At 37.0% G+C, this 18,436-nt stretch overlaps 2 protein-coding genes and 1 long non-coding RNA gene across 4 annotated transcripts; all 3 read right to left on the bottom strand.

Annotated features, from left to right (window-relative positions):
* Positions 1–62: 62 nt before the first annotated feature.
* Positions 63–2,443, bottom strand: LOC121763703 (ferritin-3, chloroplastic-like). Its single transcript, XM_042159765.1, has 8 exons — positions 2,007–2,443; positions 1,238–1,321; positions 1,078–1,138; positions 882–969; positions 735–796; positions 560–625; positions 398–461; positions 63–310 (listed from the first exon to the last, which is right to left on the bottom strand). The coding sequence occupies exons 1-8, from the start codon at positions 2,342–2,344 to the stop codon at positions 261–263; spliced, it is 813 nt and encodes a 270-aa protein (XP_042015699.1). The 5' UTR covers positions 2,345–2,443; the 3' UTR covers positions 63–260.
* A 1,852-nt stretch (positions 2,444–4,295) lies between these two features.
* Positions 4,296–6,281, bottom strand: LOC121763686 (uncharacterized protein At5g01610-like). 2 transcript variants are annotated; one of them, XM_042159754.1, is made up of 4 exons: positions 6,032–6,281; positions 5,132–5,186; positions 4,696–4,797; positions 4,296–4,602 (listed from the first exon to the last, which is right to left on the bottom strand). In XM_042159754.1, exons 1-4 carry the CDS (start codon positions 6,116–6,118, stop codon positions 4,427–4,429), a joined length of 420 nt encoding a protein of 139 aa, XP_042015688.1. In that variant the 5' UTR covers positions 6,119–6,281; the 3' UTR covers positions 4,296–4,426. The 2 variants fall into 2 exon arrangements, with proteins under 2 accessions (XP_042015688.1, XP_042015680.1); XM_042159746.1 differs by having other exon boundaries at positions 4,296–4,797.
* Positions 6,282–15,033: 8,752 nt separating this feature from the next.
* On the bottom strand, positions 15,034–18,003 carry LOC121763669. Its single transcript, XR_006042460.1, has 2 exons — positions 17,895–18,003; positions 15,034–16,856 (listed from the first exon to the last, which is right to left on the bottom strand). It is a non-coding gene; the product is annotated as an uncharacterized LOC121763669 (long non-coding RNA).
* Between the last annotated feature and the right edge of the window lie 433 nt (positions 18,004–18,436).

Raw genomic sequence — 18,436 nt, 5'->3', positions numbered from 1 at the left:
CTAGTAACATGAAACAAATTCAGCCACATAATTGAATATACAAAAGATGTGAAGATTGAAGATTCTTCCAAACTAACTCTTATTGAAAACAAAACATAGCACAGGCTTTTAACTTTAACTGCTGTTGCTTCATGATATACTCTTACAATAGAGCTCAATGCTCAAGCAAATAAGGTAATCAACCATAGACCCCCATTCTAATCTGATACTATAATGACATTCCCTTACAGCTTAATCTAGCTCGAAACGACACCAGACTCTCACACTGCGCCTTCTCCTTGAAGGAGCATCTGATCGAAGTGCCAAACTCCTGCACCACCAAAACACAATTGCAAGTTCAAACGAAGAACACTTAGCAACGCGAATTGCAAGAAAAAGATGCTCAAAAATTTCGTACCGTGTCCCTTTCCAACCCTCCTCAGCTGTGAGATGTATTCGGAGATCTTCTTGATAGCCTCAACCTGCGAAAAGTTGACAGCAACGTAAAACCTTAAAAACTTCGTTTCTAAGTAGTACATTTTTGCTATTTTCATCTTCACCAAGAATCATTCAAGTTTACCTGCTCTCCCAAAAATTCACTCTCAACAAAATCTGCTAGCTGCGGATCATTGTTGGCATCAGCAACCTGTTGAAGGAAACCAAAAATGCAGACTCATTCACTCGTAAATTCAAACTCAGCATAAACTAACGAACAAATTGTGTAGCAAAGCTCGTTTCAAGATAGAGAGCAATACACTATGAAGTTTCAAAAGCTTCTCATTGGTTAACTTCTCCAACGACAATGCTAGTTCCATGGCTGAGACAAGACCAACGCAGTAGATTTGTAAGAGAAAAATCATGGCACAAAAATCACAAGGCGCGGGAATGGAGAAGAGACGAACCATGTAGTGCATCGCCCTTCTCAACATGATCAAACTCCGTGGGTGGCATCTGTAAGGAGAACAGCTTCACTCTCCCTCCTCGTTTATTCTACAAACGCACCCCAAATCGTAAACAAAGCACACCAAATTAGCTGAAGGCTAATGTACAACAATCCTTGGCTTCTTGTATTGTTTCAAGATGATGTTAAGCGATTACCTGATATTCCATTAGCTTTTCAGCATGTTCTCTCTCTTCTATGCTCGCCTCCTTGAAAAATCTGTATAAAGACGACATCATAAACACGCGTAATAGGCAATAATAGGCAAGAAGAGTCCAGGGTAACGATACTGAAACATCGGAGTGTTGCTAAACTTACTTAGCAAGGCCCCTTAGCGCGACATTATCTCTGTCGAAGTAAGCATACAGGGCGTGGTAAACGTACGAAACACAGTACTCAACGCTGCACAAAACGTAGTTAAATCAATAACTATAGCATCGCAACTAATAGTTGTTCATTCATAGATATAAAAATCTTATAAAAGACTCAAATGTTCAGATATTTATTTTTCTTAGCCAAGTAATTAATCACACATCACCTTTTCCTTCATTTTTGGTTGTGAAAACTGATAAATCATGAGGCTGAAAGCATGACAAATCCGTACGGACTTGGCTAATGAACAATCGACGATCACAACAAAATCTAGAATCTAATCAAACTAACGAATAGTCGACGGCCACAACAAAATCTAGAATCTAATCAAACTAATGAACAGTCGACGGTCACAACAGACTCTAGAATCTAATCAAACTAATGAACAGTCGACGATCACAATAGAATCTAATCAACCTAGAACAGAATCTAATCAAACTAATGAACAGTAGATGATCACACATAATCTAGAATCTAACAGTAGACGATCACAACAGAATCTAATCAAACTAATGAACAGTCAGAAACAAAATCTAATCAAACTAATGAACAGTATCTAACCAAACTAATGAACAGTCGACGATCACAACAGATTCTAATCAAACTAATGAACAGTCGACGATCACAACAGATTCTAATCAAACTAATGAACAGTCGACGATCACAACAGAATCCAACACCCCCCAACACACACACAGAGTGAGAGAGAGCTTACTTGATCTGCTCATTAATGGCAGATTCACACTGTTGAGAAAATTTCTGTCTGGCAATGGAAAGATCAGGGGCAATAGGGACAACAAGCTCCTCTTTCTTAACCTCCTCGAATGGATGAAACACCACCCCAGCAAGCGGCACAGTCACCGCGTCGTTCGAAGAGGCGCTCGCCACGAACCCATTCTCACTCTTCTTCGCAAAAACCAGGCCTCCTCGGAAGCAAGACGAACCAGACAACCAGCTCAAATTCGGAGTCGCATTTGACAAATTCGACAAGGCTCCGAGACTAGCAGCAGAAGAAGAAGGCAGAGACACGGCAGAAATTGCTTCAAGAAACATCTCTGCAAACAATCGAAATGAGAATCAGGGAGTGATTGGAATCGTAAAACGATGAAAAAGAAATGATTTTGGGATTTGGGTGTGTGGTTTCTTGAATGTTGAGTGGCTTGGATTAAATAGAAGTGGCGAATTTCGATACGGAGGGGGAGGGGCCAATGGGAGGGAGACACGTGGGGAGGGAGAAGAGATCCATATAGACAGAGGCGTGTGGCGAGCTCGTGGCCTAATCCCAACTTTATCTACAACATTCGAATGGTATCACGGCTTATTTTAGCACATTCACACTATGTGGAATTTTCTTGTTTCGAGTCATTGCGTTTTTAAATTTCAAATAATGGATATGGATGGTGACAAATTGAAGGTGACAACAAACTGAATTTCAATAAAGTTTAGCGAATTTTTTAAAATTAACAAAATTTTTCTCTATATAAAAACTGTGGTAAAGTTTCAAATGTTGTATTGGTTGAGAAATTGCAATTTCATTTTTCTCATGACTATTTGCTGAAATTTCTTTCTTTAGAATTATTATCTTTGAAATCCTATTATTTTTCGCCATCCCACTTTAAGTTTCTCATTCCAGAGCAGGAGCAGAGTTAGGAATTCAATTCAGAAGGTGCAAAAATATACTCTATATAATGGAATTTTAAGAGTTTGAGATGGAGCATATACTGTGAAAGAAATTGAAAAATTTTATTAATTAAAGAACAAAATGATATAAAGAAAAGATGTTGAGAAGGGGCATTTGCCCCTCGTGCTCCTCAAATGTGCAACCCTTGTTCTAAAGGATCTCAGAGCCACACACAGTCACTCCCATTGCTAACACCAACGTCGTGCCAATCATCACCGAGTTGCACTACCCCTCCTCCTCCATTTTTCTCTCTCACATATATATATATATATATGTATATATATAATCTATATACTAGTATAATTTTAATTTCTCATTAATTACCCCATCTAAGACCCTTGAATTTTGCCTATGTATATTTTTGTCCCTCTCAGTATATAAACCTGGCTCCGTCCCTATGCGCAACTACCTAGAGTTTAATGTGGTTGGGCAGGGTAACACATTCACCAAATCCACTTGGAACAATCATTAAAATCGTTTAGCGTAACTAATTTTTACTTGCCTCCTAATTAATTTTCCTCGTTTTTTTTCCAATTTGATAAAGGATTATGATTATGGAGAGTAACAATATGAACTTTTCTCGTATATAGATGACCACTATCCAATATATTGGGAATATAAGTTTACGAAAAACTCACACCATGTGATAAGTTAAAATAATGCGTAACTAGTAGTATAAGATTTATATTAGTTGTATATAGTATACTTGGTTTAATTAGTATGGAAGTATTTTTCGTCTTTGTGATTCAGTTCAATGTTATACAGAAGGAAAAAAGATGAAATTAAACAGATAAAAAGTAGTGATGGGAACTTTTAATATTAACAATTTTGGATCAATAATGCTTTATGCAGCTAGCAAGATAATATTGTTTGTAAAAGATATAATTGACGTGATATATTGTCAATATTATTTCCCTAATATGCATTCTTCCCGTGGATTGAGGGTCGTCCAAATTTAGCTTCATCGTTTTGTCTTGAAAGTTGGAGATGTCTTTGTCCTTGGAGTTGGAGATGTCTTGAAAGAAATCACCACATCTCTTGGTAGCTGAGCCTTAGATATTTGAAAATTAGTGGTTTTGTTGTTACCCTTTTTAGAAGGGGATGATTGATGAATGTTATTAATTATAATATTTTCATAAAAACTATATGGTTTATGTTGGACTTCAAATTAAGGTGAATATTATTGAAGCATATATACATAATATTTGTTTGTCATTACCTAATGGAATCAATTCAACAACGAGTCTTATAGGAGTATTTTCTAAGGATTCAAAAAAGAATTTCAATTTTCAAATCCATATTTATCAATCTTGGCATTCAGCATTCACAAACAATTATTTACCACATCAATTAATTAGAGTCGAGCATCAAGCACTAAATTCATAAGAGTCGAAATTCTCTAAAACGAATTACAACATGGGACAATTAAATCAATCATCAACTGCAGAATAGTGTTAGAACTTGTCTATGCCGATTCCATCTCTGAGAACCTCGTACGCATCTCTGCTTCTGGATTTTTTCACCCCGGCAGTGAAGCAGACCTTCGACTTTTCGGATGAGATACAGGTAACTTTCACCCATACAATCACCTTTGTCTTGATCCCTTCAATGTCCACCAGCTTGCCTTTCTCTAGATAGCCAGTCACCATTGTCGAGAAACGCAGTACAGATGAATCCTTGTAGCCCACTTCACACACTGCTGGAATGTAAACAGTGAGCTTACCGGTCTCCTCGTTGAACTCGTAGTTGGTTGCATCACGGGGGAATATGCCTACAGGTAGGTTATACTCCTTTAAGAGTTCCGGCAGTGGTTTCTGCATTTTACCTGAAAAGGGACGAGCTTTGTCACGCCTTAACCTCACAAGACGATGGAAAAATGCATAAACCTGGAAATTTTCATCTCAAGAAATAAACATTCATAAAGTGATCAAACAACATCGTGATGATCTATATATTCACATGCCCAAGATCCTCGTGAATATTGCCGTGAGTAGACACCAAATGGTTAGCTCATTCATTATTATCATCAAGTAAACGACATTAATCACAATCGCATTCAGAAACAGTATCAATTATATGAGAAAAACAGTTACGTGGCGCATGGAAGCTGATTAAATATAACTACAGATGCAGAGTATAAAAGAGGAGAAAGAAGCAACCTTTTAACTTATTCACCAGCCATTTGGCACCTCCCTCGATACTAGAACCCAATGACTAACAAAAATAGAAAGATAAGATAATTAGTAAAAACGGCTAAAATGAAAAGAGGAGAGCATACAACTTGCGCAATGGTAAGTTATAATCAGTCATCGCTTACCATGCACACGAACTTGCATATGTGCTCTACAGGCACTTACACTGAAACAGCGATAAGAAGCGAGAGGAAAAATAAAACTTGACATAAAAATCAGTGAAGAACCCTAACCAAGTTGGCGCATAATGTTTTTGTTTATCAGTGTAATAATAGAGATAAAACAGACAAAAGAACCGAAAATAGACCAAACTAGACGGAAAATTCTCCACAAAAACTCCCAAATTTAGCCTCCAACCAAAATCTAGAGAAGACACCCAATTCACTTCCATTCACAGTCTACAATCGAAATTTTGTACAACAATCAAGATTCTCAGAATTCCTAAAATTGTATAAGGATTAAGGAAGCCATACTGTTCTTAATTTTCGACATAACCATTCTACAATCAGAATTATATATAAATGAGTTTGCAATAATTTCTCATATTCATATTCTGGCGTAATATCTAATTTAAGAAGTTTAAGGATTAGGAAAATTGATCATACATACACCACCAAAATAATTTCCAAACACACCCAAAAATTAAATTAAACCTACTTAACAATAAAATATCACATAAAATCCCCAAATAACCCCCTTCCTTAAAAGCAACTAGAAAGCACCACGAAACAGAAACCCTAATTCAATCTTTGATCAAACACTACATAATAAGATTTTCAGAGACGATCACAATAACTGCTTATCAGAAATCAAAATAATAATTGAACAAATTAAAGCAACATATAGACAGAGGATGAGGAGAATTACGTTGATATCATCGCCAACGGAGTTGATTTCCTTGTTCGCTTTTTGACCTAACCAGTAGGAACCCACCTTGTTCAGAATTTGATCCATCTACAAAACACAAAACGATTACTCTGTAAAAGATTTGTATCCAATTGCCGAAAATTTCAGATCTAAAGACTAAATCTTCGCTTCTCTGTTCCCAAAATCTGAGTTAACCCCCAATTTCGAGAACGAGAAGACTTTGATTTATTCTTTGTGGCAGTGAAGTCGTTTTTGTTATAATTATAGAGAATATGTATAAAATGGATATTTTAGATCCAAATAAGAGCATCTCCAGTGAGCGGACATCCCACTAGGACATCCACTAGTACATCCCAAAAACACCTTCTGCCACGTTACTAGGACTTCCCATCCCACTGCCACGTCACTAGGACATTCCCTCCTATGTCCGCCCTTCCCACTAGGACATCCCGCAATAAAAAAATCACAATAATTTAATTACGTAAAAACGGAAATATAATTTTGACACGGAATACGGGAAATCAAAATACGGGCAAAAATACATATTCATAAAACATAAAAAACACATAGTTAGAAAAAAGCAAAATACATAGTCATTCAAAAAAAAGAAAAATACATAATCCAACATCCCCGGCTCACTCCGCGCTGTCCTCGTCGCCCGTGCCGCCCCCGTCGCCCGTTCCGTCACTGTCGCCCGTGCCGCCCCCATCGTCCCCTCCGCTAATCTCGGCGCCATGATCTCCAATGGGGGGCATCCCCAAATCGCGCCGACATCCATCGATGACATCCTTCAGCATCCTCTTGTACAGCGGATCGGTCGTGCTATGCCACCTATGCATGGTTCGGACCAAGCTTGTCGTTAACTACGCGCGGGCGAGGCGGTCGATATCTTCTTGGGGAGCAGGGGCCTCCGATTCGACCTCGAACGACCCGCTACCGCCGCTGGTTCCCCTAGCCCTCCGCTGCGCAGCCTTTTGCCCAACCGGGCGACGACGACGACGAGAGTCTGATTGTGGTAGCGGGGACACTTCGTCGGCTTCCGGGAGCTCGTGCGAACCAGCACTGCTGCTGTATTCACCGGAAGCGTTGATCTTCGTCCGCTTCGCCCAGCCCGATTCGACTCCCCCACAAAACTTTGGGGAATCCTTCACCACGAGAAAGGCCTCCCACTGGTCGAATTGTTTGAATTTCAAGGCTTTGTCAGGGTACTGAGCAAAGGCACGGTTCCGGACATCCTCCTCGGACATACCGCTGCTTGCCTGGCGGAGGTTGTTTTGGTAGAGGCCAGCAAATCGACTAAGCTTAGGCCTCAACCGCTCCCACTGTTTCCGGCATTGTTCGGGAAGGCGACGCTTCGCCCCAGCCGGTTTGTGTGTGTGGTAGGCTTCAGCGATCCGATGCCACAGTCTGTCAATATGCTGGTTGGCACCGACATAGGGATCCTCGACAATTGCAATCCAAGCCTTCGCAAGCGCGACGTTTTCCCACTGGCTCCAGATCGTCCTCTTTCCCGTCTCCTCATCCTCCTCCTCTGCCACCGTTCGTGAGGAAGACCCTGGGGCTTTTCCCTTGCCCTTGCCACGTCCCTTCCCCTGCCCCCGCTCATATCATCGGGCGTCTGCCTGACTGGAGATATCCCCAACTCCTCAAAAGAGAAAGTGTCTATGCCGGTGAACTGAGTATCCGGAACATAAGTGGAAGGGGTATCAGTAGACTGCATATCCACAACCGGTCGATAGACATCGTCTGCTAGTGGTTCAGGACCCCTGCCACCCCCTCCCACATGCATTATCCCCGGCATCATCCCCGGCATCATCATATTTGGGGTCATGCCCCCCATCCCCATCCCCGGCATCATCATATTTGGGGTCATGCCCCCCATCCCGGCTGCCCTGGGCATCATACCACCCATACCACCCATCTGTCCCATCCAATTGTACATATAAGGGGACATCATCCCACCCATGGCCCCCATCTGTCCCATTCCCGGTACCGTTGTTGCATTTCCGCTTACGTTTCCCTCCAGGTCGATGGGAAACGCCGGAGTCTGCGACTCGCTCGTGGCCGGGGAGTTCCTATCGTTCTCCATTAAAAGTAGAAATGAAATTTGTAGTAAAAGAAGAGAGAAACTTGTTAACAACAAGTGGTGCAAATGAAATGAAGTTCAACGAGCCGTATATATAGGGTTTAAAAAAAATAAAAAAAATTCGGACGTCCGAGCGGGACCTCACGGGACGTCCGTATCCGACCCTAAACGCCACAGTGGCGGACGTCCGGGTCGCCCGTCGCGACGTCCGACCGGATGTCCGACCGGACGTCCGCCATTGGAGATGCTCTAATATAAATAAAATGGATTTCTTTTACTTTTTTTCTCTCTCTACACAATCGAAATGACTTGAGATTTATTATTAATAAACTGTTTAAAACATTTTTTAAAAAATTAATTGTTGGCTGTTTCAAGTTACTTAGAAAAAAATTGTAGTGACAGAAAATAATTTTGAAAACAAACAAAGATTTAATATATCTCGTGTGTCATAATTACTCCATTCTTCCTTGATGTTTCTTTTTGGCATGATATTTAAGAAAATTAAGTTTTGTTAATTAAATAAAAATAAAATAAAATATAGAAAATAATATAGAGATGATAAAGTAAAAGTGTTAATATTTTTTGAAAAAAAACTCATTTATCTTAAAAATGTCCTAAAACTAAATATGAATCACTTTAAAAAAAAAGAATGAGTATTATTTTCTTAACATTTGTGTATAGACAAGTCCAAAAACACACTACCAATTAAGGCTGAGTACGAATTTATCCCCATTTAAAAAACTTTTTTAAAAAATGACTAACCAATGAAAAATTTGTCTTTGAATATATATTGCTAATATTCAAAGTTTCTTATCTGCCTTTTTTTTTAACTTTTAGTACTCCTTCGATCCTAAAAGAGATAGATCTACTTTTTGAGTGACACGAGATTTTTACAATATTGTTTAGGTTTTAACTTTTAAGTAAAGAGATAATAAATTGAAGAGAATAAAATCGAGATAATTGAATTTTTATTTTTAGAAATGTCCATCTTGTTTTTTATGGTTATGACTCTGTGATTATTTTTCGTATTGATTTGTTGGCACCTCAATTGATGAGAAAGTTTGCCAAAGATTCATCTTTATTGGACAATAAAAATGAAAGTAGAACTTCTTCATTGGAACAAAGAGATTACTATTATGAGCCAAATTGAATAAATGCCCCCACTTAGCCCGTTTGGCCCATCATTGGAAATCTGATACTCCCTCCGTCTGTCATTAAGAGTCTCATTCCTTGACGTCACGAGTTTTAAGAAATGTTAAGAAAAGTGGATGGAAAAGAGTTAGTGGAATATGAGTTTCACTTGTATATATTAATTTTAAATGAAATGTGAGTGAAATGAGTTAGTGGAATGTGATACCCTATTGCTATTTATGGTAAAAGTGAACCGAGACTCTTATTTACGGGCGAACTAAAATGAAAAAAACACGACTCCTATTCGCGGACGGAGGGAGTATATAATAGTACTACAATATCTTGATCCGTTGGTTTGAAATTTGAATCCATTTCGACTTGCACATCCTAAGCTTCGAATAATCTTGATATACAATAATATAATAATCTTGAAGAACCATTGGTTTGAACTTTGATTCCATTTCAACTTTCACATCCTAAGCTTTCTCACTACTTTCCATCTCAAGGGAACATGGGCCAGGGATCCATATTAAATTTATTTCTATGTTGAGTGAAAATAGTCTCAACTCTTACGGGACCATGGCACCCATGGTCCATAAATTTATTTCTATACTACTCTCAAGGGACCATAGGACAAATGGATCCATATTAAAATATGAATATTAATTTTAAAGATAAAAACAATTTAAATTATTGACTTTGTTCAAATATTAATTAATTTTATAACTATTGCATCCGTTCAAAAAAAAAATAGTTTCGGAAGTAAATGATAGGGCTGGTTAACAAGGAACTTGACCAGGAACCAACTAGTTATTGAGGACCGATAACTAATTTTCGTCAGGTACTGACTCTGAATTTTTTTTAATCCGTTCTCGGTTCTTCTCAACCGGGAACTGAATTAAGTTATAATTAAATTTTAATTTTAATATAATAATTTATTACTAATATTATAATTATTATTAATATATTATATAAAATTTGAGTGAAGTGAATTAATGGAATGTAAATTATATTTATTATATATGATTAAAAATAAAGTGAACTCTTTTAGAAGGATTAAAAATAAAGTGAACTCTTTTAGAAGGAGACCGACGAAAATGAGAAAAGTGAACATTTATATACCGAGGGAATGTTATAAGTCAAATGACAATGCACTGTCAAACTAAGTGGGCGGCGATTTATAGGGACTTGCAACAACTTATATTTGTACATGAGATTTTTCTAATGTCTATGTTAGCATAGTACTAATATTCAGTAGATGTCTGCTAAAATTCTTTTATTAATCAAATATTCTTACCAGAACTTAACCAGAGAATATAGTTCACTTATATTTAGTCAATATGCAATCTTTCTCTTACGCCAATCCCTACTAAGCAACCGTAAAAAAACATGGGCAGTTATAAATTTATATAAAGTGTACGTATACACTACTGCAACTTAATCATTTTTAAGATTTCCAAAAATTAAGGAATTTGCATTTTGATTGATATACTCCACACGTATATTTAGAGAATTTGTATTGTATATTCCATTCCGATTTTAAGAAGGATATACTTAATTTATTCCAAACAAAATACTATATTAAGTTGGATAAGTTTATAAAGTTCATTTACGAACAACAACTCTAAATATTACTCCATCCGTCCATCAATAATATGCTTAACTTGAGTTGCCACCGAGTTTTATAAAATATAATTGAAAGTGAATTGAAAATAATAATGAAACGTGAGCTCTACTTTCATATATTCTCTCCTTTCTTGCTAAGATGACACATTTCTTAATCGGCATGAGATTTTAAGAATTATTGACTAGCTAGCATGGTTAATTGGAGAGAGAAAGAATAAGTTTAAGTATTAAATGGAAGAAAAAGAAAATTACGCAGTATTTAGTTGAGTGTGTCGATTTAGCAGATGGAGTAGGAGTATTTTTTATGGTCTAATTAGATATGTTATTACCCAATTACTACATATTGTGATTTACCCCGATTCTATTTCGCTGTCGGCTCGTCCGTCAAGCTGTCGAATACAAGTTAAAGCTATTGGTGGTGGGCTCCCAATAAATTAATTTAGATCATTTTGGTCATGTATATGCTATGCTGATGATTTGTGATTAATGTCGAACTAATTTTAAAGGTCGAATTTGAGACTAAATTAGGGTTATTAGATCTAATTTTTTTATGAGATTCGCTGATGATTTGTGATTAATGTCGAACTAATTTGAAAGATCTAATTTGAGACTAATTTAGGGTTATTAGATCTAATTTTTTTTACGAGATTCGCTGATGTGTAAATTATTTCGGTCTTTATTACAAGACGATTTTACTTCATTGTAGTAGGTTTATTACTTTGTTTCGGTACGTAGTACCTTGAAACTATAGTATGTTTTTATTTACTTCCAGTAGGTTTTGAATTGATGCAACACAAACTTCATTCAAATTCATTGAACTGGGTGTTTACTTTATTCACTTTAAAAAATACAATTCATTTCAATAGGTTTATTAATTCATTAAAAAACATTATTACTTCATTAGAAAAGGTTTTAACTTCATTCCAGTAGGACTTCAAATGCTTCTACACATACTTCATTCAAATAGTTTATTACATCAATCCATATGCTTATTACACCATTCAATTAGGTTATCATTCCATTTTGTTGTTAGCGTCGTGGCGGCGGTGATAGACATTGAAGAGAGAAAAAACGGTACGTGATGGCGAAACCGCATGTACGTACAGGAATGAAGTAATAATCCCATTAGAATGAAGTAAAAACCTACTGGAATGAAGTAGTATATATTTTGGAATGAAGTTAAATGCTCCTAATATGTTATGACTTATTTTCCATGGCTGAAGTGAAATAGGCTCGTGATGAATGCGAAAATAATTGATATATTTGTGCATCTCATCCATAAAAAACTAGATCTAAAAACCCTAATTTGGTGTAGTTCTGCAATAAGGAGAGGATTTGCATATATTGGGACTCCTATACTAATTATATTTATTTAATTAATTGAGTAAAGATCAATTTTAGTCCTAAACATATGACCAAAATACGAACTTTGTCTAAAATATTCACTTTTTGAAAAATAGGTCCATAACAAATGAAATTCATGGCAATGTAGTCCTTTTTTTTACGGTTCCGTCAAAAAAATAGCGGTCATTGTATATGGGCATGACCGTTAGTTTTTTTACGGAACCGTCAGAAAATGACCACTCCGACAAGGATTTCATTTGGTATGGATCTGTTTTTCAAAAAGTGAAATGTTTGAACCAAATTAATATTTCGGTCATATGTTTAGGACCAAAATTGACATTTACTCTTAAATAAAGCTTAAGATGTTGCATTGTATTTGGTAGACAGGCTTATTCCGGCGAAGATATTTTGTTTTTCTTTTCTGATTTTATATATTGCATCATTATTTTCAATGTTATAAAAAGGGTTAATATTCCAAATATTATTAAGTTTAATTAAATTTTGGTACATTACGCAAAATTATAAAAGTAGTCAATTGTATCATAATTATTTTTTTTTTGGAATTATCTCATCGATTTAGATTTGAAGGAAAATTATGATTTAGAAACCAAAACACTTTAGCCTGATTTTATATTTTATACTCATACTAAAACCAATGGCTTTTGTGAGTGATATAAATTTCCAAAAAAATTACAATGGAGATGGCTAGAGATGAGATTCTCAATCGTGAAATCCGGAAGCTATTAACCAATTCATGGTTGTGAAACCAACCAACTCATGCTGGTTAATTCAAATCGTGAAATTAACGATTGGGCAGGTACTGTGTTTAGAGAATTTAAGATTGTACAATGATTCGTGAGAGATCGCGCTAGACTTTGGATGATATGGAAATACATCTGATATTTTTTTGAGAAAATATATTCATGGCATGATTTAGGAGGAAGATTGCATTTATGAAAAAAAATCAACCAACTCATGGATATGGTATAATTTTATGGATATTCATGAAACTCATTTCCTCGAGGTTACAATTAGTGATGTCTGTTTAATCCAAAATCTGTTGGGCAAATCTGTTGGGCTGGTCTGACGTGATTGATATTCCTATTAACAATAAACACTATTTTCACATTTTATTAATATTATATAATATTTGATCCATTCTATAAAAGTATGCGTTCTTCCTTTTTAGTCAGTTCGTTCTAATTTTAGAAACTCATTTTTTATCTAATAAAATGAGACTCATTCTCCACTAATAATATTTTAATTAATTTTTCTTTCTACATCACTCTTACTTTATCAATTTGCATTAAAACATGTATCCAATCAAAAGTGTATACTCTTATCAGTCTTATCTTATCAGTGTTATAGGATGGATGGAGTACTAAATATTACGGCTATATGTGGCAAAACGTAGACATGTCCAATCAACACATCTAAGAGCATCCACTACGCGTCCCGTCACCGTCCCACGTTCCGTCACGGAGGGATGGAACCGCGGCGGGACGCGTTGCAGCATGTCGTTCCGTCCCTAGCCTGTCCCCGTACAGTCCCGTAACCCGTCACACCGCGATGCGGGACGCGACATCTCGCCACGCGCCGAGGCGACTTGGCAAGCTCCCAAGCCATGCGTGACGCCCACTAACTGGCCCGCGAGTGGTTTCATCACGCTGACGCAATAATTCATTTTTTTTTAAAAAAATTGAATTTAAATATAATTTTTTAAACGGTAATGTTACCGTTTTTTAGCCGTTTTTCAATTTGTTTTTAATTTTTTTTAATTTCTTTACTCTATAAATACTCCTATTTCATACTTATTTCACACACAAACACACATCTATTCCTCTCAAATCCTCTCTATATCCACTCCAATTTCCATCTCAAATCAACTCAAACTAGTGGATCCTTTTGAGCAAATGCGTCAAATAATGGAACAATCACTTGAAGAAGATCGACGCCGGGAGGCGGAGGAAGCCGCGCCGCCCCAACGACGCTCCCGGACGTACATCCATTGTAACCGGGAGGAAGCCGCCGCAAGGTTAGTACGCGACTACTTCTGCGATAACCCGGTTGGGCGAGATACCTACTTCCGTCGCCGTTTCCGCATGGGGAAACCTCTATTTTGGCCCGGGAAGAGTTCTTCCGAGAAGGGTTTGACACGGTCGGCCGTGGCAGCCACACGACGTTGCAGATATGTACTGCAACAATCCGTCAGCTTGCGACTGGACAAACGGCCGACATGTTCGACAAATACCGCCACATCGGAGACACCACTGGGCGCACGTACTTGCTCAAATTCTGCAAAGGCGTCCGGGCAGCCTTCACCGACGAATTTCTCCGGAGGCCAAGCACGACCGATTGTCAGTTCCTCCTCGACCTGCACGAACAAGTGCACGGATTCCCCGGGATGCTTGGCAGTGTCGATTGCATGCACTGGCAATGGAAGAATTGCCCGGTGGCGTGGAGGGGGTCCTACACGAGCGGCCACAAAGGCACCCACCCAACCGTTGTACTCGAGGCCGTTGTCGACTACCGGCTTTGGATCTGGTATGCGTACTTCGGGGTCCCCGGGTCGAACAACGACGTAAACGTGCTCCACCAGTCCGACCTCTTTACCGAAGTTTTGGACAGTAAAGCGTCGCCAACAACCGGCTGTATAAAATGGGGTACTATCTCGCCGACGGCATCTACCCGAAGTGGCCGACCTTCGTGAAGACGTGCATGTAACAACCCCCACCCGATCGTCCGCCGACCGAGTAGGCGATGTCACAATTCCGGTACCATAAAGTATTACAATTTAAATTTTTCACTTTCTGAATCATTCAAAACCAAATCTTTAAATCAATAATTATTTCTATAATTACAGCTAAAGTAATTTAACATAATATTTAGTGCTAACATGCCACAACTAACAATTCGAAACATATGTTTCTAGCTGAGCTCAGTGACCCGCCAAGGATGCAGCGCTGAGACGAACATAACAAACATTGATCGATACCCTCCAATGCTTACTAACCTGTAGCACACCCAACACTATAGCCAAAATTCTCTACAAGCAATAATCATACAACTTAAAATTCTTTAAATTTGTATTATTTTATTTACCAATCATTGCCACACATATCATATTATTATTGTCTTACCAATTTCTAACATAAATTGGGCAGCATCTCCTCTATAACCAACACATGTCCAGAATCCAACCAGTAGGCAAAGTCAATCCCAGAACATATCAACAGTCATTAATATTCATATATAACATCAAATATTGCACATGATATCCACACATTAACATAGACAAATCACAGACGTCATTACACGTATCAACATACCTGTACCAGTAGTCAAATCTTCATTTACAACTTCACATTTCCAACTATGTCATCAGAAGGGTATAATAATATAAGAATTCCCATATGTCATAACTATGTCTGCAAGTCTCTGATTCTCAATATTTATATCATAATTCAACAGAACCATGTAACATAATCCATTTTCATAATATAGCAGATGTTTCACCTAATCTCATATTATAACTTATATATTATCATACACGTATTGTCACATATATCATCACGAATATTTTGATCGACACTATCACATAATTTTCACATATGGGCCCATAATGTGCTTAGTGACAGACTAGGGTACGCGGACTAGATCAGAATTAGATACAGACGCGGATTTTGTCCTCGAGATGACTCCGCACAGACCACCCAATTAGGGTGCAGACAGATAATCAGACCATCCATTTCGGATGCAGACAGATAATCCCGGGAACAGACCACCCATAGGGTGCAGATCAGACAGATCAGATAACAGACGATCCTCGCTTCGGTTATCCAGAAGACGAGAGATCACAGATGATGCAGCGCTGCTGTCCTATGGCATGCCAATTGTACCCACAGAACACACTCAAGCACGGGGCGTAAACACAGTCAAATATACTCATTTTCATATCAATATTTATTCTCAATAATTACTAACATAACACATCAGTATCTTCTTTTCATACCATATCAGATTAGATAAACAGATAAATTTCCAGCTCTTTCAATACCATCACATATCCAAATTTACATTTTTCGTGTCAGAAGCAACATATACAGATCACATACTGCAATTACATATTCGTATACATCTCATCAAGGCATAAGCACAGTCACGCATACATATACTTTATTTCAGACAATTCTCAACAGAACACAACACATCAGACATCATCACAGATAGAGCACACATCATCACATGTAATCATATTCGTATATATCTTATCAGCCTATATCAGATACCACATTTACCTTAATGCACATTTACATATTTACCTCCAACTTTACAAACATAATCATATCCATTTCCTTATCAAATTCATATAATCATTTCTCACACCAACACATATATTTCCAAATCATTCAACAATTCATCATTTTCTCATATTTTACTCCACAAGTCTTTTATCACATAATTAATCATAATTTACTAAGACAATAGGTCACATAATAATCACATAAAAGCACATGAGAATTAGGCCATTTAAGTGCTGAGCATGCTACCTGGATGACGTTATTTCCAAACCTTTCCATTCGACATTTCTTCTTTCGCCGATCCTTTTTCCTTTCATTTGCTAACATTTGGGTGTAGCTACCTCATAGAATTATAACACAAATTAATTTATCGAGAAATAGTATTACTATAAGCTAAACTCTCCCCTTTATCCTCATCTAATATCCTAGATGAAAGTAATTCCATGATCTACCAATTTACTTTTAATATATCAACTCCATTGGACTGTTTTCTCGTTAATGTTATGTAATCATTTAAAAGGCTTTAGAGGTGCAACCTAGTATTTTCAAATACCCTTGGAAGTCTAGTTTACAAAGCAATAAGATTCACTCGAAAATTCTAATGGTTTAAGAGATATTCTCGTTTTCCCACAGACTACCAAAAATCAGACCATTTCTGGCAGCAGTTTCTAAACAATTTTTATAAATGGTATTTGTACAATTTAATTCGTCATAAAATTTAGAGAACAACTAAACACCTTATATTTAATTTAGAAATTATACAACCAAGTTTTCATAGACCTTAACTGCCCTGAATATTTCGGATAACACATACCAAAATATGACATTTTACCAGAATTTTGATAGTTTCTGGCGGTATTGTTTTAACAATTTATAAATATAGTAAATAAACTTACTAAATTCTAAAGAAAATTCAGAGATTTCTAGACTTGTCAAAGTCATTTTTAAAATTATTAAACCACATATTTCACTCTTGTACACGTGCCAAACAATTCAGATCAGGTCACCGAGAGATGGGAGATTTAAACCTCTTTAATCAAATTTTGTTTCAAATCACGTTTAAATCATCCCATAAAGGCATAAACCAAAAATTTCATCTAGCTTGTACATCTAACTACTGAAACTAGAAACCTAAGGTATATTTTTCCATTTTCATTTTAGAGCTCAAAAGCTTCTAACTAATAGATCAAAACTAGCCATAATATATCTAAAACTCATACTATAATCTATCTAAAAGTCACATATAAATCACAAATCAAATAACATCCGAACTACACTTACGGAGCTCGAAATTATCAGATTTCTAACCTTAAAATTCCGAATTCGTGCTATATAAAAAATAAGCTATAATCGAAGGCATACATTGATAACGTACCGGTTATGCGATTACTTCGAAGAATGAATGATCAAATGTAAGAAATTTGAAGAAATGAAGCTTGGAGCCTCCTCTGTCATAGCCGATCCATTTTGATGAAGAAAATTAGGTGAGTAGTGATTGGGAATGCAATTTATAGTAGGCTTTTAGGCATTATTTTATTTTATTCCATAGCAAAGTGCCAAATGGCACCATTTAAATCATTCTAACTATTCTAGACTATTCTTCACTATTCCTACCATTATATTATTGACATCCATTCTCAGCTAAATTGAAGAGAGAACAAAACGTCCATGACAAGAACTTCTAGAAGGAGTTTTGGTTATTTGAAATAAAAGACACAAATTATTTGGTGTTTTAGTTATTTGAAAATGTCTATGCAAGCTGATAATTAATTGATTATTCCCCACCACATATCCAAACCTTTCATTGAGCCCTATAATTCGGGATGTTACAGTGCAGCAGGCCTGCGAACCCAAAGCAGGCTCTTTTTGCGCCGAAGCAGGAGGCTGCTCGCAAGGATGTGGAGAGGGCGTTCGGGG

This window comes from Salvia splendens, chromosome 2, assembly GCF_004379255.2.
Source record: "Salvia splendens isolate huo1 chromosome 2, SspV2, whole genome shotgun sequence".
Classification (NCBI taxonomy): domain Eukaryota; kingdom Viridiplantae; phylum Streptophyta; class Magnoliopsida; order Lamiales; family Lamiaceae; genus Salvia; species Salvia splendens.
The sequence above is the reverse complement of the archived record's forward strand: the minus strand, read 5'-3'. Positions and strand labels throughout refer to the sequence as shown.